Source organism: Podarcis cretensis (genome assembly GCF_951804945.1).
Source record: "Podarcis cretensis genome assembly, chromosome: 8".
In the NCBI taxonomy this organism is placed as follows: domain Eukaryota; kingdom Metazoa; phylum Chordata; class Lepidosauria; order Squamata; family Lacertidae; genus Podarcis; species Podarcis cretensis.
Genome location: NC_137177.1, coordinates 34363624 through 34387885, shown reverse-complemented (window position 1 = coordinate 34387885; position 24262 = coordinate 34363624). Strand labels below are relative to the sequence as shown.

General features: G+C 42.4%; 1 protein-coding gene and 1 long non-coding RNA gene across 7 annotated transcripts in view; one reads left to right on the top strand and one right to left on the bottom strand.

Annotated features, from left to right (window-relative positions):
- SPOCD1 (SPOC domain containing 1) overlaps window positions 1-22605 on the top strand; it is a 27564-nt gene extending 4959 nt beyond the window's left edge. For 3 of the 6 annotated variants that reach the window (XM_079988588.1, XM_079988589.1, XM_079988587.1), the window contains 13 exons: window positions 1803-1907; window positions 2587-2739; window positions 6054-6156; window positions 9005-9140; window positions 9508-9667; window positions 10032-10148; window positions 10572-10697; window positions 11352-11469; window positions 11762-11903; window positions 13428-13581; window positions 16242-16331; window positions 18595-18781; window positions 20566-22605. In XM_079988588.1, coding sequence (XP_079844714.1) covers window positions 1803-1907; window positions 2587-2739; window positions 6054-6156; window positions 9005-9140; window positions 9508-9667; window positions 10032-10148; window positions 10572-10697; window positions 11352-11469; window positions 11762-11903; window positions 13428-13581; window positions 16242-16331; window positions 18595-18781; window positions 20566-21362 — 2388 coding nt within the window. In that variant the 3' untranslated portion in view covers window positions 21363-22605. The remainder of the gene's footprint in view (window positions 1-1802; window positions 1908-2586; window positions 2740-6053; window positions 6157-9004; window positions 9141-9507; window positions 9668-10031; window positions 10149-10571; window positions 10698-11351; window positions 11470-11761; window positions 11904-13427; window positions 13582-16241; window positions 16332-18594; window positions 18782-20565) is intronic. The other 3 variants (XM_079988592.1, XM_079988591.1, XM_079988590.1) reach the window with 2 other exon arrangements.
- On the bottom strand, window positions 22305-24262 carry LOC307222989. The gene is made up of 2 exons (XR_013841939.1): window positions 23354-24262; window positions 22305-23121 (listed from the first exon to the last, which is right to left on the bottom strand). It is a non-coding gene; the product is annotated as an uncharacterized lncRNA (long non-coding RNA).

The following is a 24262-nucleotide window of genomic DNA, read 5'->3' as shown; positions in this document are numbered from 1 at the left end:
TTTTCATCTCTCTTCTTTCTCTAATTTTATCTTTTTGTATGTGGCTTTTTGCCCTCTTGCGTCTCTGCCCCCTTAGGGCTTGCGTGGCTGTTGGTTGCAGCAGGCCTGGCTATAAGCTTCCCCTAGCCAATGGTGCCTCTGGGGCTGGCCAGGGGGTTCTGGTTGCCAGGATGAGGGAGCCCAGCCAGCCAGTCCACTAGTCCTTGCTGTGGGGAATGGATAGACAAGTGGGGAGTGAAGAGGCACCTCTCTTTGGGGAAAAGGGTAAAGGGCTGTGGACTCTGCAGACAAGGGGTGACATAATTGGGCTTCTGAGGTTTGGAGCACATTTCCCCACAGGGAAGCTGCAGAAAGAATGTAGTTGGTCAAGGGAGCTGAGGTCCCCAAAAGGTTGAAAACCTCTGCTTTAGATAGTTGGCACTTCTGAAATCAGAAGTGGTTCAGTGTGGGATGGCCAGGCACTGACTGGATGAATTGAACACTCATATCCTAGTGCTTTTGGTTGAAGCCTTGCTTTTCCATGATTGCCTGGAAGTGGAATTAGAATGATAGTTCTACACAGTACTTCATGTAACTCAAGCAATATCTATTCCTAACACCCAAGATCTTCCTATAATGTTGAGTACTGTTTAGCAAAGGTACACATCAACATTAATTAGACACTTACACCCTCTGACTCTAATATTGTTCCTTTGAGGTAACAGAAGATGCAAGGAAGATGTTTTTAATTTAAGGTGTAAAGTTCTGAAAAGTCTTAATGGAACTTTGCCACCATTTGCTTGTGCAGCCGTTGGGCCTGATGTCATCACATGATGATAGTGAGGCTGACTTGATATCTAGCAGGTCAAGTCAGGTCAGGTCAGCACTTCCCCATTACCATAATGCCCTGTTTTAGGGTTTTATGTAAGCTGCCACTTGGGGTGGAGGGGATCCCACTTGCATCACTTCCACCCAACAGGCAAATTGGGAGCTCTGTTACCTGTGGAGTGACACCTCTTAAACCGGCTCCTCCCCAGTCCAATGCAAGAGGGGGTTGTGATTACAGTGTTAGTTGATTAATCAATGAGTTTCAGTTTATAATTTGTGAGACTGCTAGTGAAGGGCACATGTGCTTATTAACTGGTAGAAAAATGTATATGATCAACAATTTTTTCAGGTTGCAGTCACTGGGGGAGTAAGCGGCACTGAATACAATGGGTTTTGCTTCTGAATAGGATTCTGCTGCATATTGATTGACAGCTGCCTTTTGTTGCTACGATGATTTTTTCTACATAACACTAAAACTTTCCTCAACCTTTCTTTTTACTATAATGACAAAGTGACTTAAATAAGGAGCTGTCCATAATTTTAAAAAATAAAATAAAATTGTGTGACCATGTAAATATTAATGTGAGGTAGCAAGTAGAGTCACGTTAAATTGAGTGTACAGTCTGTCCACTTTAGATTTTGCATCTGTATTACAGATACAGAAAAGGGCAAAAAACACTCTAAGAGCCTCTCTCTTGTCCTGCTGCTTTATTAATGTCCAAAAAGAAATCAGAGAAGAGGCATTTGTAATGGAAACGAGCGCTTTGATCAGTTTATTATACCTACATTACAAACCCAAATGTGTCAGTTAATGCCTTTTAGCCTCATGTATGAATTCCTGTTCCTGGATCCAATAAAGCAGAAAGCTTAGCTGCCAAATATAGATCCATGTTGGGATTTACGACAGTTCCCACTCCTCCCCCATACTCTCCTAGTCTTATATTTAAAACCATTTTCTGTTTGATTCTATTTGTTCTATAATTTACTTCTTTTAGGAATTGTCTGGGTCAACAGTCAAACTCCTTGGAACTCAAACTCACGGTGATGAAATGTTCACTTTGGGGAAGCTCATAGAACTGGAGGATTCATCAGATGACGAGGTGCACATTACTAGATCCCATTCAGTATATATTTCCCTCTTACATTGCAGCATGATGAAATAACTGAGTAGAATGCTTAGCAGCTGACAGCAATAAAGGTTAAGATAGTTGAGGAAGCTCCTTTTTAATGAAGATGATTGGATAGGAGTTTGCAATAAGTTTCAGGCCTCTTTCTGCTTCGTAGTGATGTCAAAAGCTTATTAATTTGTTGGAAGCCGAACTTGTCTCTGGTGCCAGTCATGCTGCAGAGGCTGTGTGAAAGGAGAATGTGACTGATACCTCTCAGCACTGAGCTGGCTAAAGGGAGTATTTGTTCATCCATCCCTTTGTTCATTGTTGCGTTTTTTAAATCTTGCCTCTGGTGTCAAGTGGATTGCCTTGTTGAAAAATCCAGCAAAGCAAATGCCATGCAACAAAAATATCCCCTTTCTAAACTTCCTTTCTTGCTATCCTTGCTGCTGAAATATTATTATTATTCATTGAAATCTGCATGCAGCCATTCAGTCATAGATCTCGGGGAAGTTCACAACACAAAAACACAGTATAAAACCCACAAAATATGTAATATAAATAAGAACAAAAACAAACCAAGTATCTTCCCAGCAGATTTAAAAGGGTATCAGATGTTAATCAACCAAAGGTTTGATTGAAGAGGAATCTTTTTGTCTGGCGTCTAAAGGTGTATAATGAAGGGGCCAGCCATATCTCCCAGGGGAGAGCATTCCACAAAATGAAGAGCCACAACAGAAAAGGCCTGTTCTCATGTTGCTACCCTCTGGATCTCATGAAGGAGGCACAGGAAGAAGGTCCTCAGATGATGATCTCGGTTTGGGTAGGTTCATCTGGAGAAAGGTAGTTCTTGGGATATTGCGGTTCTGAGCCATTTAAGGCTTTATAGGTCAAAACCAGCACTTTGAATTGGACCCAGAAGCTAATTGGCAGCCAGTGCTGAAACCATCTTGCCCAAGTGAGCAACCTGGTTGCCAGATTCTGCACCAGCTGAAGTTTCTGAATCGTCTTCAGAAGCAGCCCCATGTATCACACACATTGCAGTAATACAGGCTAGAGGTTATCAGAGCATAGACAACAAAACTTAGGCTAAGTGGATGGGAAGGATCACAAGGAGAGAAACCCATCTCTGCACTTCTCCCCCTTAGAAACTTACAAACCATTCAGAGTGGAAAGCTATAGACCAGCAATATTACTGACAGATTGACTTAGGAATGCCAAGAAAGCACCAAGTTGTCAATTCCTATCATAGACAGAAGGTATCCTGTTGGTGAGATGGGTAAAGAGAATAAGAAGTATTGTACCATTTCTATTTTGTCGGTTTGATTACTTATTTGTGCAGCACTCACACTGCTTTATCTGAAAAGAGAAATTTAACATAATGAGCAGATCAAGAATTTTCAATTAATTTTCAATTAATTTTTAATTAAGAGAATTTCAGTTTCACAGAAGAAAATGAAAAAAGAAAAAGAAGAAAAAAGTGCAAAGAAAAATAAAAAGAATAAAAAATTTACACCCACACCCACCCACCCACTGTAGATATATAGAGTAGGGTATAGCAGACTAAATAATAATAATAATAATAATAATAATAATAATAATAATAATAATAATTTATTTATACCCCGCCCTCCTCGGCCAGAGCCGGCTAACACCAATAAAATTACAGTAAAAACATAATAGGAAAAAACTAATTTAAAATCCAGGTTAAAATGCAATTTAAAATGCAGCCTCATTTTAAACATTGCCCATAGATCAAAAACCATAAGGGGAGGGAAACAAGGGTCAGACTGAGACCAAACCAAAGGCCAGGCGGAACAGCTCTGTCTTACAGGCCCTGCGGAAAGATGTCAGGTCCTGCAGGGCCCTAGTCTCTTGTGACAGAGCGTTCCACCAAGTCGGGGCCAGTACTGAAAAGGCCCGGGCCCTAGTTGCGACCAATCTAACCACCTTGCGACCTGGGACCTCCAAAATGTTGTCATTTGTGGACCTTAAGGTCCACGGGGCATACCAGGAGAGGCAGTCCTGTAGGTACGTGGGTCCTAGGCTGCATAGGGTTTTAAAGGTCAAAACCAGCACCTTAAACCTGACCCTGTACTCCACTGGGTAAAGCACTGGATGAATGTGATCCCACAGCAAGGACCCTGTAGGGAGCCTCGCCGTGGCATTCTGCACCCGCTGGAGTTTCTAGGTCAGTTTCTAGGCAGCCCTGTGTAGAGCGAGTTACAATAATCAAGCCTGGAGGTGACCGTTGTATGGATCACTGTGGCTAGATCAGGGCGAGAAAGGTAAGGGACCAACTGCTTAATATGGCGGAAATGGAAAAATGCCACCTTTGCTGTGGCTGCAACCTGTGCCTTCATGGAAAGGGAGGCGTCAAAGGTTACACCCAAGCTCTTTACAGAAGGTGCTGGCACTAATTGAGCCCCCGCAATATAATCAGTTACACTTGCATTTTTCTATAGATATGTACCGTAAATTTCACTCCACAACACGCAGATTTTTCCTCCTAGAAAGTAAGGGGAAATGTCTGTGCGTGTTATGGAGCGAATGCCTACAGATGGCGGGGGAATCTGCTGCAGTTGTGAGCAGTCCGTGGCTCGCTTTGAAACAGCAAAGCAGGTGTAAGCGGCTCCTGTCAGCGAGCCGAGCTGGGGAGGAGGGAGAGAAGCAGAGCGGGCTTGGCTGCTTTAAAACAACCCCGTGCTCTCTGTCCCTGCCTGCAGTTTTTTGCTGTCCGATTTTGGATTAGCCACTGTAGGGGCTGTGTGTGTGCTTGAGCTATCGTTCTCCTCCTCCTGCTTCCCGTTCACTCTCCCTGCCCTCTCCCTCCGACTTTAGAATTAACACTCTGTGTGTCTGTGTGTGTGTGTGAGAGAGGGCTCCTTCTCCTCCTCCTGCTTCCCATTCACCCTCCCTGCCCTCTCCCTCCGACATTAGAATTGACACTCTGTGTGTCTGTGTGTGTGAGAGAGAGGGCTCCTTCTCCTCCTCCTGCTTCCCGTTCACTCTCCCTGCCCTCTCCCTCCGACTTTAGAATTGACACTCTGTGTGTCTGTGTGTGTGTGAGAGGGCTCCTTCTCCTTCTCTTGCTTCCCGTTCACTCCCCCAGTGCCCCTGCGACTTCCAGCGCCCTGCGACTTTAGGGCCAGTTCTCTCTCTGCGTGTGTGTGTGTTTTGACCTCACTGCGCTTGTTGGGGGAGAGTGTTGGTCGCAATTTTTCTTGATTTGTCTCAGAGTGGTTACTATCATGGTTTCCTTGCCGGGGATGAGGGAGAGACGCAGATCCTGCTTGTTCTAAAGGAGCAAAGCCGGAGAGGAGCCTCTCCTGCATTATCAGCAGCATCCTTCTCCACACACCCCACGCGTGCTCCTTGTCCCTTGAGTTCTTTTCCTTCCCTCCCCACTTAAAACGTGGTTACAAAGCACGGATCCACATGGATCCTCAGGATTTTTGCACTAGGTCACCCCAAATTCACCATCAGATCACATAGCATATCCATGGCTACAGCCTGCACCAAAAAACACACGCACCCACTGTTTCATGGGGCCGCAATGGCGCAAAAACGTGGTTACAAAGCATGGATCCACATGGATCCTCGGGATTTTTGCATTGGGCTACCCCAAACTCACCGTCAGATCACATGTCTGTGGCCACAGCATGAACCACAAAAATCATACACCCACTGTTTCGTTTAGAATATTTTTTTCTTGTTTTCCTCCTCTAAAAACTACGTGCGTGTTATGGTCAGGTGCGTGTTATAGAGCGAAAAATACGGTAAGTACTGTTATTGTCATAATATATATATGATTGTTGATAGCCTACTATATCCTGTATAAATTATTTCCAAATGCCAATATATTTCTCCAAATGAAGTCTGTGTCAATAAGCAATCCGTTCATATGTTGTGAGTGCTGTCATGTCTTCAATCCATCAATTAAAGGGGACCATATCTTTATTCTTTCCAGTTCATCAATACCAGTCTTGGCCATGGTTAGGGCTCATAGAAGGAATCCGTTTATGGCTATTCAGCAAAAGGTCTCTTACTTTATCAATTTTTCCTGATTAAAGGTCCAAAGAAACCAGTAACTTAGTTCCATTTTTCTTCCAACCATCCTCGCTGCAATTCCCACAGCACAAGGAAAGCCAAGGCAACTGTGCTCTTCTGCTACCAAATAGTAAAAATGAAGGGAAGCTGTATTCAGAAACTGTCATTCAGCACAAGCCTTTGAATTTAGGTAAGTTGCTGCTTATTTACTGAACATGTATGGCTTTTAGCCATCAGTCTCCATGGATGGGCAAAAGGTAAAATCGACAGGTAGACATCTTTACAGTAGATCCGTAAATTCTAATTAAAAATAATTCTGTATCGTGGCTGGGCTTTTGCTAGTTGCATATCGGTTTCTGTGTTCCTCTTGTAAAATTTGAATATTGATTTGTTAACAATATATATAAGAGTTCTTGTTCATATACCTGATTTGCCACAACACAGATACAGATCTATATTCCTATATGCAGATTATTCTAGTGTATGGCTTTTGAGACACAATAGATAATTGACTCCATACACTCAGCCACAATTTTACGCCTGACTCTGGTTGGTGGATATTGGAGTTATCCAATGGAGATATAGCAAAAATACAGAATAGCAGAATAGAGCTCACAAGGCTGAAGTCTTCCCTCTCACCAGTGTTACAAATAATGAATGAATGAATGAGGAAGACACAAATCTATGGAGAATAAAAGCTATGTAGCCAGGATGTCTTATGTTTGCCCTCCACTGTCAGAGGCAGTATGCCTCTGAATGCTACTGGTTGGAAATCGCATGAGGTGAATGCAGTTGCACCCAGGCCTGTAACTTCCCATAGAAACTTTGGTCTGATCCATTGGGGCTCATAGATAATAAAGGTAAAGGTAAAGGACCCCTGGCCTGTTAAATCCAGTCAAAGGCGACTGGGGTGCAGCGCTCATCTCGCTTTCAGGCTGAGGGAGCCGGTGTTTGTCTACAGACAGCTTTCCGGGTCATTTGGCCAGCATGACTAAACCACTTCTGGCACAACGGAGCACCGTGACGGAAACCAGAGCGCTCGGAAATGCCGTTTACCTTCCTGCCGCAGCGGTACCTATTTATCTACTTGCACTGGTGTGCTTTCAAACTGCTTGGTTGGCAGGAGGGGGCTCATGGTATCACTGTTCACAGTGCTTTATGTGGTATAAAGCTGTGTACACGACATGTATTAAAAAAAAAAACTTCCCCAAAGAATCCTGGGTACTGCAGTTGTAGCAGAGAGCTGTAGTTCCCAGCACCCTTAAACTACAATTCTCCGGATTTTTTGGGGGGTGGGGTGGGAAATTCATGTCCTTTAAATGTGCATTAAATAGATGCTTTATATACAGCCCAAGAGGATAGGGCCCTGCAATCATAACTTCTAGAAGGGTCCCTATCCCTGCTCAGTTACAGCTCACTAGCTACAGATTTGTGTGTTCTACTTCTATATAGCTCAAACATTTCAGTAACCAGTTCAATATTGAAGTGGTATTTGATAAATCCCAGTATATTTTCACACTGATGAAGGGCTAGTTGAGTCCATGAGGTGTTACAAAACCACCTGTTGGTGGCCTAGAGTCAGAAGATTTTCTCAGGGCAGAATGTTCTTTCCTTTTCTTGAAAAGCAGCAACTGAAAAATGCTTATAGTACACCTTGTCTGAAGCAGTTAAGGGTTGTGTGCTCAAATAGTTTCAGCTCTGATGCTTTTCCAAGTGTAGAGAAAGCTGTTGGCAGTGTGGCTTCCCTGGGGAAGGAACTGTGAAGAGGGCAAGTTCTTTATTTCTTGAACGGTTTATCACAGCACTGGCAGTAACCAAAGCAAGCCCATCATGGGTACCAAACTGTTGAGAGTCCTGCTATGCCCAGAACAACAACTGCTATGACACATTGTGGCTCACACTTTTTTTTCATTCTGTGTATATTTTAAAATTTACTCTAGAACTGAGGCTAGTACTTAGGAGGGGAAATAAACTCAAATTTTGATTTTAAAATGCTGCAGTTCAGCAGCTGGAGTACATTAGGCAAATTAGACAGTGTTGATAAAAAAACACTGAATTTGCATTTTTGCTGTGGTAGCAAAATGTTCCTTTTTATTCCTCGGTGGTTCCAAGTACTGTGGAATGAAAGCAACAGCATTTCACAACATCTTCACAGCTCTAGACTCCAGGGTCTGCTCATGCTGGCTACTTCCCCCTCCTTTTTATAGGTTATATCAATGAATGTTCAGATGTTAAAAATGGGGAAGTGCTCATGTAGCTGACCATCATGCAGTCATCTTGTAGTGTCTCAGTGGCAACAGGTGTTAGCTTGAGGGTGAATTGCATTTAACCAGCAATACGAAGGTGTTGTATAAAACAAGCACAGCCCGGGGCAGCAGTGGGGGGAAATATTTGCGCCTTGAAACAAAATTGTGGGGCCATTACTCCCCAAAAAGGATTGTTTATACAAGTTCTAATTATATAGTTCTATGATATATTTTGCTTTAGGCTGCTGATTACTAGAGAGCAGTCTTCAGCTGGGAGAAGAAAATGAAGGTTGGCTGTTTTGAGTGCATGTGTGTTTCTCACTTCTATAACTGAGAATGTAGCCATTGATTTTTCAGAAAAGCTTAACCCCTTAAACAGATGGGGAACAATGTTTGTTCCATTCTAGGCAATGTTCTGAAGGCCACATGCCAGTGGTAGGTGGAGCCGGAGGCAAAACTGGGTAGAGCAACAAATAGAAATTTTACCTTTGTACTGTAGACTACTTTCTCCACACACACACCCCTCCATCAAGAAAAACAAGGGCCGCATATTTCAAGCACACAAGGCAAAAATTCTCTTGCTTTAAAGTAAGGCCAGTGATGGGTGGTTGTGGTCTTGAGAGTTCCAAGGGTCATACAGAGAGGTCTGAAAGGCTACATTTGACCCCCAGGCCTGAGGTTCCATACCCCTGCCTTAAAAGCAGGCAGTACTGGGTCTTCATATAATTTCTGTTCTGTAAGTTCCTTTGGGAGAATGTTGGAAGATCTGAAAGTTCTTTCTTTTGTTCTAAGATGATAATAGGACAAGGAAGAATAAGAGACGCCAGGGACCTAATAAGGCACCAGCTCCAGTTCACAGTTCTCAGCTGACTCAGGAACAAAGTCGTCGTAAGGTTGTGGATGCCTTGAGGGAAGCTCTTTTGAAAAGGTAAAAATGCCTGGACATCTCAGTCTACACAGGAAAGGAACTTATGTATGAGTCTTGATTGTAAGGTGGTAAAGCTAATCTGAAACATTTGTAGCATTATTCATTTTATCCCACCATTCCTTCAAAAAGTACAAGACATGATACATATCATGATATCCCATGATATCCTCACAATGGCCCAAGTCAATAACTAGCAGTTATACCACACTGGCATTACACATTTATCTGTTGCATTGAGATGTTGTGGACTCTGGGCTTGGCCCACTGACCAGTTTATTTGTGAAAGTGCAGACATGTTTGCAGATCAGCCTTTGTGTGGATGCCCTGTCCAGGTAAATCAACACATTCCTTGCCTTCTGTGTTTCAGGTTGGATGATTTGCCTGACCTGTGTGTACAGAAAAAAACAGTCTTGAAGATAGCAAAGAAAGTGGAGCAGGAGATTTTCAAACGGTTTTGCTGTGTTGAACAAAACTACAAGAACAAATACCGCAGTCTGCTCTTCAACTTAAAATCTGCAGAAAACCAGGTCAGAAAAACAAAATGAAAAAGCACACAAAACTCTTTATTTGCCTCATGATATTTTTAATGGGCAGTGTGATTCTCCTTATTAAGCAAAGATTGTAAATCGCGGTGAAAGATAGACATTTCCCCCCCTATGTTTTGTTGACTTGTACCCTTTGTTACACTTGTCATCCAGTAATCTTTATTCCCTCTCTAGGGCTGAAAGATGTGTCTGGCCATCACTGTTATTTTTTGAATTGGCTGTGCTAGTAAGATATCCTTGACTATGCAAAATGGCTCACTCTCTCAGGTTGCTGCTGTGGATTGATTTATTGTTATTCTAATAAATAATCTTTCTAATGAGGATTGCTTGTTTCACTTTATTTCAGTACCTCTTCCGCAAATTAATATTTGGGGAGATTACCCCCAAGAGACTAGTTCAGATGAGCTCCTTTGAGATGGCACCCCCGGAACTAGCAGAGTGGAGAGCCAAAGAGAGCAAACGTGTAAGTAATCATTTTATGCCCAGGAAAAGGCAAAGCAGAGCGAATCAGTTTCCAGCTTGGACCCCGAAGTTGTTTCTGAGTCAGCAGCTTGCTCTATGCTTATCTGACGGCAATTTACTTACTAGAGAAAAATATGTCCTAATAGAAGCCCAGCGGTGGGACATGTTTGGCTTTATTTTTCCATATGTATCCTAGCCTTAGGACTCTTTCACACATACGTGGTGGCAAGCCTGTGCCACTGAGTGTATGCTTCAGGTCATAGCCAACCCTGGTTCTATAACAAGTGTATGATACTATCTTGGTAAACACATGTTTATTGCATTTGTGCATTATATATCAAGTGTAAGCCCAAAAGCATTATATGTGAAGTGGCCCCCAAAATGCATATTTAGAGCCATGCCTACATCACTGTGCTGTTTGCAGGCGCTGGAAATAATAGAGAGAGAGGAACAAGAAGCACCAAGGTGTTGCTCTGCAAAATTCAACCACAAAGGAATTGTAGAGATAGAGAGAGAAGCAGAAGAGGACTTGATGTTCCAAGAAATATTTGTGAGTAGATAGCGATGTTCAGACAAGCACAACCAACTGAGCATATACTGTGCAAATCATTTCATGCTCAAGGAAAAATATATAGGTGCCTGAGATCAACCAGATTGCATGAAGCAGGCATTTGAGCTGCATGTGATGAATTTCTGACACAGGTTTCTGTGCAGATTGTTGGGTAGTAGAGAACTACTTAACAGTACCAGTGCCTTGAGTCCAAGCAGGTGCAGCAAAAACAGAGCCTAAATGTGGCCCTAGACTTTTCCCTGCATGTCATTAAAATTTCCTGTAATCACTATAAAAGAAGAGCAATGGGTTGCACTTGCTTGTACTACGGAACCTGCGTAGGGACCCTGGGGTGCAGGTCTGAAAAGTAATGGTGCACCTCACACTACAGTCCCTTCGACTTTTTGTTAGTGAGTTTGATTATGCTTTCAGTAGTGCTTTGGTCAGAGCCTGTTCTGGATAGGATCAGAGAGCCGCATAATTTGCCAGATGCTGTAAAGGAGTCAACATTAGCTCTTACAAGTGCTGCAAACTTTTAATTGCCCCCCCCCCCCGATTAATTGACTATTGAGTTGTTTAACTAATGAGACTAATTGTAGTCAGTGAAACCAAAAGTTAAGGGCACAGTAACTTGCCACCTTGCATTATTTTTAGGGATCACAGTCACCCAAAGAGGTGAACCATAGTCCTGAGATTCCTAGAGTATCTGTGAGAGACCCAGATGATGTTCAGCGGAATCGTTCTGAGGATCCTAACTATGTTAGTTGTTTTGGTAAGTTACCAAACTTGTTAACATTCTGCAGCAAAAAGAGGGATTGCTTTTTTGGACCACCGAATTAAAGATTCCAGCCATTCTTTATAAGACTGACCTTCTGAGTTTGAGAGTTTTTATTTATTATTTCTTCAAATACAAAACTCCAAAGTCAATCTTCAAATCCAAGCGGCAGTAGAAAAATCTTGGGCCTGCCAATTAAATTTGACAACGGAGAAAAAGGTTTCTTGAAAATTGATTCAGAATCTTTTAATGTGGGGGGAAAATAGCACTGTTCCTTCTGGCTTTCTAGGACAAATTACTGCCGGCGGTGAGCAGGGATTTAAGCCACCTACGTACAAGCATGCTTTAAAACAGAAAGCAAATGCCACCAAACATTGGCACCCAAGCACCATATTCTCAGAGGAAGGAGAAAGGCCTCTTCATGTGGACAGGTCTGTATAATTCATACTTCTCAACCCCCAGAACTTTAATATTGAAGATAGAAACCCTATAAATAACGCAACACTTTTAAAAATGCGATACATTAAACCTTAAAAGAAATAAGTCAGTCTGAGATGTGTGAAGCTTTGTTCATTTGGTGGATATCAACACAGTTACTTTTAAGCTGTAGCAGTAACTCAGGCATGCATTGCCATTTCCCCTTCATACAAGGGTAAGAGGAAAATTTCCATTGGATAGCCTTTTAGGTCCAAGAGAGAAATGAGATAATAAAGCACAGCACATCTAGATTTATAGGGGAAATGTGATTCTTACTCTTCTACCACCCATCCAACAGATAGAAGAAAAATTCTGAGACTTAGTCTGGTGTTTTTGGAACCTTTGTAGTTGTTGGCTGTCATATTTGGTATCAGTATGTCCTCTGTTATTGGCTGAGTTGTTGAGGAATAGTTCTGAACGTTCCGACTTAACAAAAGTTTAAAAAACAATGATCCACAGAAACAGATGGCTTCCATTGCAACAACTTCCAGAGGGGTACTTTTGTTAGTCTCTTGAAAAGAAAAGAAAAAAAGCACTTTAAAGACTAATAAATTTATTATGGTGTTAGTTTTCATGGATTAGAGTCCACTTCATCAGATGCATTGCAATACCTCTCAGTTTGTATGTGTGTAAGGGGGCGGGGGAGTGATGGAGTATAAAAACTGGAGTTCATTGGTAAGGAAGTACAAAAGTACAGCCTGTGCCAATTTAATTAGAGCTTAACTGTCTGCAAACACTATGAAACATTACAACAATTGGTGATAACAGAATCTGCTTAGCATTGCTGAGTAAAATAACACCTGTAGTTGGACAGGAAACAATTGTCTCTATTCAGGTCCAAATGAACTAGAATCAAATTTCTTGATAAATTGTAACTCGGCTGTTTCATGTTGGGATTTCCCTTTGAAGTTCCTTTGTTCAGGGATAGCTACCTTAAGGTCCACAACAGAGTGTCCCAATACCCAATAGCTTGAAATGTTCTTCCCCAGCCTTGCCGATCCCACTTTGAATAGCCAATAGCTGCACTCCTTGGGATAGCTAGCAGCGAGAGGAGCAGGAGGAATAGCAGGCTCCATTTACCACATTCCTTTGTGTCTGTTTGGATTGGACCCAATAAAACAAGCAGTTGAAAAGAATGACATTTAAAAACAGTTTTTAAAACAATAAAACCAGAAGTTCAGTTCAGGGGAATGCTTGCTTAAACAGGTGTGTCTTCAAGAGCTGGCAGAATGCCAACATTAGAAGACATTTCCTAAGAGCTATTTGATGGTGGAACATGCATCCGGAAGTGGCAAGTTCTTTTCTGAAGGTATTTAAGCAGAGTGGATAGCCATCTGTTCGGGATGTTGTAGTTGCAAGATCCTGTATTGCAGATCCTACATTGAGCCCCAGGGGTTGGACTAGATGGTCTTCGAGGTCTCTTCCAGTTCTACAATTCTGAACAGAACTGGATTTGCATATTTCCTCATCTCTTTTAGCCCCATCTCACCTCACATTCCAAAGAAACACCGACGAGTGGAGAAGCAGCCCAGGAACTCCGCCATCTGGGAAGGAGTCATTCACATGTTCAGTGTGAAGCAATTTGTGGCAAAAGCATATCCTGTTTCTGGATCCAGCTGTAATCTGTCACAGGTATGAGCAGTGGTGGCTGGTAACACTTTGACTTGGTAGTGCTGTGTCATAGTCCCGTTGCCAAGCAACAGCGTGCAGAGCTCGGTGGAGTGCGAGCCCAAACAAACAGGAAATAAGAGTCTTTGAGATGCACCTGGCAGAGTCAGCATACAAAGTCCGTTCCAAGGGTTGGGCAAACAGCAATCCACATAGACAATCCAGAGGTTGGGGAATCAGATGATCACGAAGCCAAGGGTCCAAACAGAGAGCAGGAAGCAGCAAGGTAGGGCCAGGAACCACAGGGTTTGTTTCCAGACTCTGACTGCTGCTGAGAGCTCTGTTTAAGAAGGCTGGAGCCAGCTGGTTCTCATCAGTGCCTTCTTTGTGTCCTTGAAGGCTGATCAGCTGCAGGTGGAGTCACTCTGCCTTCTCCCCCTTCAGGCTGCTGTTCAGCAGGAGAAGCTGACTCCTGGCCCATGACAGGTTGCAGTTTTTAACCTTGCTTCATCACAATAGGACTCATACAACACTTGTTTAAGAAAGTGTGCCATTACAGACGTGCAGATTGCCACCGTCTCCTTGATGGAAAACACCCATTATTCTTTGCACATCTATGGACAGGGGAAGAGCTAAGCAAGAGGGTTCAAGTATCATTTTCAGACAATATTGACTGCATATCTCTTTATTTAGAAATTCAGGCAGACCTCACAGCATAAGTTTGTGAATTCGTGTATTGATTACAGCTACATATCCATTTCCAAAGAACTAAAGAAACATGCAAAAAGTTTTAAAATGTGAGGAACACTTGCTTCCAGTTGCATGTAGTTATCCTCACCCCAAATCAGTTTTAACTTTTCATTATCCAAAACACATTTTTTTTCTAAATTAAAAGAATCCTTACCAACACCTGCTGCAGCTTTTAATGAGTGAGTACAGGGAAATGGTTAATGCACAGTTCGTTGCAATACATACACAAGCTATCCACCATTCTTCCAAAAAATTCACAAAAATAAATGCAAAGTGACCAAATAAAAAAATAGATATTTTTAAAGGAAAACGACTCACAATGTGCCCACTATTGCTTGCTTGGTTGCTCTCTAGCAAAGTCACAAAACAAAATACTAAAATAAAAAGGCTCTTTTGGGGAAGGAAACATGTTAATTCTCTGGTTACTAAAATCCAAGGGTTTTTTTTGAGCAGGAGCTTGGTTCCCTTACCTTTTTAAAATTAATTAAAAATTTTTTTCTTTGGGGGGGGGGGCTGAAACAGATATACACCTAATGCCTGAGCCAAAAATCCACCTATATCTGTAATCAATAAAGTTGTGGCCATTTCTAATCCAGATCATTGTTTGCTTGAGTTTATTAATCACATCTTACATTTAACCACTGCCTGTATGTGTGTGGCACTGCGACTGGATCCTGCATTAAACAAACAAACAGACAGACAGACAGACAAGCTTTGTGTTGAGTTCCTCCACATTTTTCCAGAAAAAAGTACTGCTAAAACCTATGAGGAGATCTGGCCTTCAGGGAAATGGCTCGTGAGTTTGCTCAGAACAGTTGAATGATTTGATAAGGCTGGAACAGACTAGGTCCTCTCTAGTCAATGTAGATTGCCTTCATAACAGGAAGGAGGGGAAACTGTTCAGCCAGAGCCCATAAATATGATATTGCAAGTTCATTTTATTTTAGGTAGTTTGTAAGTTTTCATGGCACTTTGTAAGTAATTGTCTCTTTCTCACATATTTGATTAATGGTGTAAAATTATTTTTGAAGAACTGAATATTTTTCGCCTACGTGCTGTACGAGTTGCACTATCTTTATTAACGGCACAGGTTGCATTTTTCTAGCAGGGCTCAAAAACTGGCAGTTCTCCTTGAGGAATATGGGAGGGACCTCTTTACTATCCAATACTTTTGGATTAAGTGTGGCTAAGTGATACAGAGAGTAGATTGGCCAGAGAAAAGGAGATGGATGGAAATATCCCCAGAGGGACAGGAAAGAATGGGTGGCTTTGAAATTGGGGAGGGGGGGTCCTTTAAAAATGTGTTTGACATTCTCCTTGGGAGGGTTGTGCCCCAGTAGTCCTAGTGTAAGAGCCTCTACTGGGTATGAGCAGGGCTAGATTAGGTACAGTGCAATACCTCCACATTCCCTCCACCCATTTAAGAACTTTCAGCAAGTTTGCCACTACTCTTATCGGAGCATCCCTTTTATGTTGCTGACCAAGTCCTAATAGCTCTGGAGGAGGGATAAGCAAAAGCTAAATTGACCTTACTGTCTCTGTTAGAGCAGCAGGGTAAAAAGAGAGGACAAAATAAGGTATCTTTCTACTCTTCCCTCGTTAAGTTGAAACTGATGTTCCAGGGATTCTGATATTGCGACAATAAGTCATAAAGCTGGTGTAGTGTACTAAGACAGTAAATTATGAGATGAAAAATCCATGCTTCAAATCATATTCCTTCCATGAAAGTTTTAGGAAGCCTCCCCTCACTCCCCATCTTCAGTAAGGAGAGAACTGCTGCCCTTAAAACAGCCCTAGAACGGCTGCTAAGATAATGTTCATTCTAGATCTGTTTCCACTAGATCAGTGTATTGTTGGAAAACCAAATTCAATCACAGACATGTGGATTTCTCTTACGATAGTGATCTTCCTTTATGCTCTTGTGATTCATCCAGGCCTTACCACATATTCTACAGGGAAGGGGCTGTATTCTCCCGGAGGATGTCTGGTCCTATCTAGACAGCATATGGCCAGCAAACAGCAAGGTAAACACTGAAAGGTTCTTATTTTAATCAGGCTCTGTTGCTTATTTGATACCACAGTTGACCTTGAAGGTTCCCACAGCCCCATCAGGAGCATCCAATGCAGATTTGTGCCTCCTCAGGATCCTCCTTTGTAAAGAGTGGGATTTGGAGCCAAATTACATGTTACATAGCATCAGCTATGTAGCAGATTTTTTGCTTCTGTAATTACCATAGGTAATTCTGCAGGTGCATGTGTGTGTCATCTGTATAGGGAAGGTAGCACAGATGCAGCTCTGAACAAAAGTTCTCTCATCCAGACTTTGCTTTTCTGCTGGTTGATATTTCCACTGAGTCCTTGGGTCCAGGGATATATCATTCAAGGATTGTAGTTTTGCTCTGAACTGTTTCAGGGTTGTAGCTTAATGACATTGCTTTAAGGTTTTTGTGTTAGGGCTGGGAGATATCTGGTTTTCAACATTGCGATATATCACCACCTAAGTCTTGTGATATACCAATATCACGGTGTCTGAAATAAGGCTGAAACTATGTAGAGGTGAACAGTAAGGCTGGGCGATATCTGCTTTTAAACTTTGTGATATATCACCAGCTAAACATTGCAATATACTGATAAATCATAATGTCTGAAATAACGATGGAGCTATGTAGAGGCATTGGCTGGTTTTACGGTTTTCGCCACATTGTGATTTTTGCATAGCACACATATTGTCCGGTCAAAAACTATGAAACTATCACGCTATAGACTTCAAACTGGTTTTGGATGATATATCATCATATTGCCCAGCCCTTGTGTGTGTGTGTGTGTGTGTGTGTGTGTGTGTGTAAGTAAGTAACACCCAGTATACTGCAACACCAGATGCGCAGCATAAATCAAAGAACAGTATGAGCCCTTGTAGCTAGATTGGAAGGTGAATAACATTGCTCTTAGCAATCTAGGGCCTCCTGATAGTTACATCTGTAATTTCTGAGCTAAAGAACAAATTTAGTAATTACTTCTTGCCTTTCCTATACATGCAAATCTGTTTCATCAAACAGATGGTGGTGGGGCATTTATAAGGAAAGAAACCCATAGAAGACATCTGAAGGCAGCCCTGTTTAGGGAAGCTTTTAATGTTTAATAAGTTATTGTATTTTAGTGTTCTGTTGGAAGCTGCCCAGAGTGGCTGGGGAAACCCAGCCAGATGGGTGGGGTATAAATAAATTATTATTATTATTATTGTTGTTGGGTGGGGTATAAATAAATTGTTGTTGTTGTTGTTGTTGTTGTTGTTGTACAAGGATTTTATCTTACTATGTTGGTAGTTCCTAGTAAAAAAAATTATGTCAGCACCATCCAGAACTCTCTTCTGTTACGCTTTCCTGTTTCCAGAAGTGTTGCAGTTGCAGATAGTAAAGGACCAGACTGTGGGCCGGAATAGGTAGGGCTAACAAACACTTTCTGAGGAGGCAGGATCTTTCTTGAACTCCTGTCATCTTCCTGCCTTGATTAGGGAAGGTTCTTTCTCGGAGCCTCTTAATGGCTAAAAGTGAGCAATGTATACAAAAAAACAAACAAAAGTACAAATAGAATGAAAGAGATAAAGAATGCAAAAACTAGAAGCTTAATGTGGGAATAGAAGGGCTGAAAGCCTCACATCCACTGGAAACGAAATGCATTCTTCTTCCCTCTCTGTCAGAGAGGCTGCAACTGGAGTGGACACCACTTGGGAACTCCCAGATATCTTGTGCAGCATCTGATGTTCCCCAACCCACCCCCAGTTGCTGCCAGATGTGGCAACCTAGAAGTTACCAACAACTATAAAGTGGTAGCAGGGAGGCAGATAAGACACTCATCTTCAGGCCCTACCTTCTGGCTTTGAGTCAAACTGTAGCTAGAAACAGTCCAGCATGACCTAACGTTACAGGAGTGGATGTGATTTCCAGGCCCCGGACTTGATGAGCCATTCCCTGCTGCCACCCTCATTCTTGACTAAAGAAATTTTCATCCCGACCTGACCTGATCTGCAGGGTGGCTTGAGGCCACAGTGGTGTACCAGCAACAGTAAGTCAGATGGCAGAAGGGAGGTGTTAGGCTTTCTTCCAAAGGAAGTGTGAAAAGCTCTTCAGCCACAGAGCCCCTCCTGATCTGGCAGCTGTGTTGTGTAGGCCTGAATGCCCTGACACTTACAAGAAGAGCAGGTGCTCAATAGGCAAAATGTTCCTTTTCATAGGAGCTCAGTACTCCCTGATAATAGCGTCCTTTCTTTTTCTTCCCATGTTTGCGCAGGAGATGGGAGTGATAAGATTCCACCCCAGCTTACCCAAAGGCTTCGACCCTTATAACACTCTGTATTCCTACTTGAACAATAAACAGAGATATGGCATCGTGGACAGCAACCAGATGGAGATATTCATGGTGCCATTAGCAGCTTACCAGCCTGTGCCTTCTAAACTGCACGCATTTGGTGGTCCAGGTAGGAACTGGGAACAAATCTTTCTCCTTTTTCTTGAAGTTCATGGAAGTGGAGTTGAACAATTATCATAGATATCTTTCTGGAGAACACACTTTGTGCCACATTAAGTCAATACTCAGATTTTCCTTTCCACTGTAAACTAATATGGCTATTCTACTACAATTTCTTTTCTGCATGAATTTTGTTTGTATAAGCAGTTTTGTTAGATTGGGGTGTGGGGAAGACTGAGGAGGGAAGGACATGATAGAGGTTTATAGGATTATTTGTACCGTGGCACAGAGAGGGTAAACAAAAGAGAAATTTTACTTCTCAGCATACAGAAGCTTGTAGAAATCTAATGACACTGATAGGCAGAAGGTGTAAAAGCGAACAAGAGGGCTTTTTAAAAAAATGTTTTCTATTAAAGATTTTCTGGGGTTACAAAAGTACATACATCATCTCTATTTTCAGATCATAAAGTTCTTTCTACAGATCAGTTATATTCGATGTGAAACTTTGATGTATACAGTACATCAGTTGGGGGAGAAGAGAGTTGGGGAGAAAGTGGGGTGGGGAGAGAGAAGAGGCTAGTAAACTTTCATTTTTTCAGTCACGTGGGTAGGTTTTCTTTCCATTCATTTATTATTTTCATTGATTCACCAGAGATAACGTACTGGATGGTGTGAAGAATGACATATCCCTTGGAGTAACTCAGTGAAAAATACCCAGGCCATGTGCTAATGGCAAGAGTGCCAAGGCTTTGTATATTTGCTACCAAAACAAATCCAAATTTTGGAACTAGGAAACAGATGTTTAGCATATATTATTGCAAAATATCTGTCAGAGAATACAGGCTATGGAAAGAAAATAAGAAGTACACTGAAGGATTCTGGGGCTTCTGAGTCCTCCCTAGATGTTGGCCCTGACTCCAGTATGTGCATGGAGCTGGTTTGTGTAGCAAATTGGATCATTACTGATTTTTTGGAGCTGCCTGTACTCATTGGAACCGCTGTATGCACATTGGAGCTTCTGGAGTGATGGAGCTTCCCAGAGTTTGAAAATGAATCTTGAATGTTTGGCGTATGAGGCAGATATGTGTATGCCGCCCTGAGCAGAATCCTTCAATTGCTGGTCATCTTAAAAAGTCCACTTTTCTGAATCCCTCTGCCATTGGCCTTTTTCATCATGTTATCTGATATGACCTTTGCATGCCTATTCTGAGACAGCACAGAATTTGATCATCTGGCTGGAGCAGGATATTAAAATGTATTTGTTGACATTTGGAAGTGGTGGTATCCTTTTATTTCTCATTGCAAAGCGCTAGGGAATCATGTGTCCATTTATCAAGAATGCTATTTCCTAGGACTGATGTGAGGGGATGAAGAGAGGCACGCAGGGCAGTGGGAAGCACCAAATTGATTGAAGTGATTCCATCATGTAAATGAAGTTTCATAATAAGGATTATTCTACTACATCACTTCGGTCTGTGTCTGGTGTTAAACCCTTAGACACACACCATAAATTTTACATTTTCTAAAGCAGTACACGTCTGCTTTTTTCTAAACAGGTTAGATGATTGCTAGTGGGTTTAAGGACTTGATTTTTTTTAATTATTGAATGATTTGCCCCCCCCCAGTTTGCTTTTAAAAAGTCAGGGTGCATGCTGCAGTCAAATTATTGTAGTTTTCTAGGAGCTAAGGCACCTGTTTTAAGAACAGCTGAGATTCTCATGCTTTTGTCCCTGGGTTGTCACTAGAGTTACAGAAACATGTCATTTCGTTTATTTGCTTTCTTTCTTTCCATAGGGCTTGAGCCATGCCACCCTTCTTTGTTGCTGGGACTAATTCTGCCCAAGAGAACATGTACAGGCAGTTTGGAAACAATGTCTAATCCTTTACCAAAAGCCAGGAGAAAGAATATCACTTCAAAGGACAGCACTGGAGCTGATAGCTTTTCTCTTCCACAAGTGGACACTTGCCAGACATGGCCACCACCACAATTGTCCATAGATAGCCTTCTCTGTGGAAATGAGGGGCCCTTGCTAGTCCTTCCAAGACAAGAGCCTTTATCAGCTGATGCTGTCTTTGTTCACCCTGAAGAGCTTGGTGGAGAGACATTTCATAGAGATCCTTCCTCTTTGCGGCATGAAGAGGCAGGAAATGAAGCCAACCACTTTCCTGTAGGTGATACTCTCCAGTCACTAAGTAGTTCTTCTTGGGCAGTGGAACAGTGGAGCAATTTGAGTCTGGGAATCTTGGGAGAACAGCCACATCAGGACAGGGATCATTGGCAGCTCTGTGGTGATTCTGATCAATCACATATCTGGAAGACTATTGAGCTTCTTTTGTCTTCTGAGCCTGTGTGCCCAGATCAACATGAAGCAGATGGAGCAAACATAATAGATTCCTCATTCTTACAGAGCATCCTTTGTGCTGATGCTTTGCCACCTTGCGAAGTGTCACAAGTTCTATCTTCGCCCCAGATTCCTTGCATTGCATATGTTGCTGGAGAACCCAACTCATTGTTGCAGGAAACTTTATCCCTCATCCAGCAGGTTGAGTCCCATCTCCAGACTCAGGGGCCTAATGCACAGATGCCCTAAGAGCCTTGTGGCCCTCAAGGACTAAACTGTAGTTGTTTAAAAACAAAATGCAAAGAAAGGGAAAGGTGGCTTTAAAGATTGTGGTGAGGCATAGCAGCCATCTTCTAATGCAATTAAGAATTTATCTCGGGGAAAAAGTGGGGGGCGGGAGGAAACCTAATATTGGATTTGTGCTTTTCCAACTTTTAAAATATATATTTGCTTTTGTTGTTGTTGTTCATGACTCTCATAATCCTTGCCCTCTGGCAAGATTTGATCAATATTCAGAATGTGCTTGTGGTGAAAAAAAACATTATGACCATTGGTGATGATTTTGCAAGCCACTAAGAGGTGAATACTGATGACCAACTTTACTAAGCATTCTCGTAACAATTTTGGTCAGTCAGCCAGCTGTATTGTCCTGCCACGGAGAATCTTGTCATGCTTCTGTACCTGGCCAGAAAACTGGAGAACCAGTGGGAGAGATAATGTGATCTTCACCTCTTGTTAGGAAGATGATACCACATGGACTGGTTTTCCAAGTAATGTTTGCACACCACTTGTTAAAGGGCCACCTCTATTTTCCTGGAAAGCTTTCCTGCTACCAAATTTGATGCAACAGTGGCAGGTCAATGTATTGAGACTTGTATCTCTGCCAACCATATTGTAAACAGCAGGTGGGAATTCTAATGGCAACAACAACAGCATTCAGGTAGGGGGAAATCACATTGGGGAAAAGACGGTGTAAGCTGCAAGTGGTGGAAGGTTTATCACCCTCCGTTACCCTTCAAATTGGACTCCCTCGTTTCTAAATGATCAGAGCAGATCTGGGTTTTAAAATAATGCATTTGCCACTGTGGTTCATCTTGATTGGTTCTGTAAATGGTGTGAGCCTTGGCATGCAAAATCTCAAACTGTCTGTGGCAAAGCTGATTGGTACACCACAAGCACGTTTTCAGTATAGCCTGAAAACAAGCATTCTCCAGTATGACCATGCAGATTCATGCTTAATAACTTCCTGAACAAAAGGGTTTGATGGTGAGAGATACAAGTGAATAAAGTTCCACTATTTCTGGGTTTTTTTGAAATTAGATGTGGTTGTGTGGGGTAAGAGAGAGTGACCCTAGTGGTAAAAAAACTGATGTTATAAGATGAAAGTTGGGTTGGTACTGGTGTTATCTGCACACAGAATGCTAGCATGACAGATTTTTCTGTTTTTCTGTTAAGCTGTTCATAGCAATAAAAGCTTTGTTAATTGTTATAAGAGGAATTGTCTAGACGTATTGTGTATGAAGAGGTTCAAGGTAGACCCAAAGCTTCACTGAGGTTGCAAAAAGTTACTAAACTTAGTTTTCCAACAACCTGTATCCTGCAGAGTTGGTTGATAGTATTATGCTAGTAAAATGCAATAGGACCACAAGATTGGGAAGGAATATCTGATCCAGAGTCGTCTTTCTAGCATCAGGCCTCTCCATCCCCTCCAAAATCAGCTTGTAGCACACAAAAGCAGAAAGCAAATGTTTCTTCATTAACTACAGAAAGGCACCTGCAAAACCAATAGTCCCAGATGCTTCAGCTCAAATGCATTTCTTTCAGAATAGTTGTTGCATGCTGGTGGTGTAAGGCATTCCAGCTAACAACCTAGCTGCTGCATTCTGCACTAGCTGCAGCTTCCAAACCAAGTTCAGGGGCAGCCCCATACAGAGTGGATTGCGCTAGCCCAGCCTTGAAGTTAACAGTGCATGGGTCACTTCACCAGGGTCTCCCTGTGAAGGGATGGCTATACAGTGGTACCTTGGGTTACAGACGCTTCAGGTTACAGACTCTGCTAACCCAGAAATAGTACCTCGGGTTAAGAACTTTGCTTCAGGATGAGAACAGAAATTGCGCAGCAGCGGCACGGCGGCAGCAGCAGGAGGCCCCATTAGCTAAAGTGGTGCTTCAGGTTAAGAACAGTTTCAGCTTAAGAACGGACCTCTGGAACGAATTAAGTTCTTAACCCGAGGTACCACTGTAGCTGGCAAACGAGCCATATATGGAAAATGATGCTCCTTGATGTGGAAGCCAGCTCAGCCTCCAGCAGCAGCAGCAAATCGAGCAGAACTTACAGACTATGGGTTTGTCCAGTTTTTTGTCCCACTTCTAGAAAACATGGGTCTGAGCTTTTTGTTTGCCCTTCCGCTTTCCCTGGTAAACCACTCTTCAGAGCACAGGTGGGGAACCTTTTGGGTCTAACAGCCCAGATCCTTGACAGGTGGGTGGGGCAACTCACCTGTAAAGATTCTTACACAGCACTTCCCAAGCACCCCAAAGCCAGCTGGTTGTTGGGTGCTTGGAAGTTGCAGCTCAAGGGGCTTTGCTAGACCTGCTCGGTGTTTTCCAAGTCCCAAGAATAGAGCAGAGAAAGCAGTTTTCTGCAGGGATCAGCTGCATGTTTGAGTTCTACATGGGACATCAGGTGCGAAGCTGGTGAGAGTATGCCATATTGAGACCTGTCCTGTTTCAAATTTGACCCGTTGGCCGGCAGATCTGTTCCCCTGTTGCAGATGGAGTTCATCCTCATCCTTTTCAAGTAAGCTATCCAAGCCACACACTTAGTCCATTTTACTGAGATTCACCTTCAGCTTATTAGCCCTCATGCAACCCACCGCTGCATTCAGTCATTGCTCCAGGACCTGTGGAGCTTCACTTGACACATGGTATAAAGAAATAAAACAAGACCCTCCTGCTGCTGTTGGTGCAAAAAGGAAAGTAGGGAGGCAAAATTGCAAAAGTGAGCAAAAATAATAGATCTTCCAGTTGCAAACATTGTTTCATAATGCATTTATTTGATTTGCTGGAAACAATCTTTAAATATAGCTGCATAACTTTCCTTTAAGTGGCCCTGTATTGTACAAAATGGATTTATTCTTATGGCAATA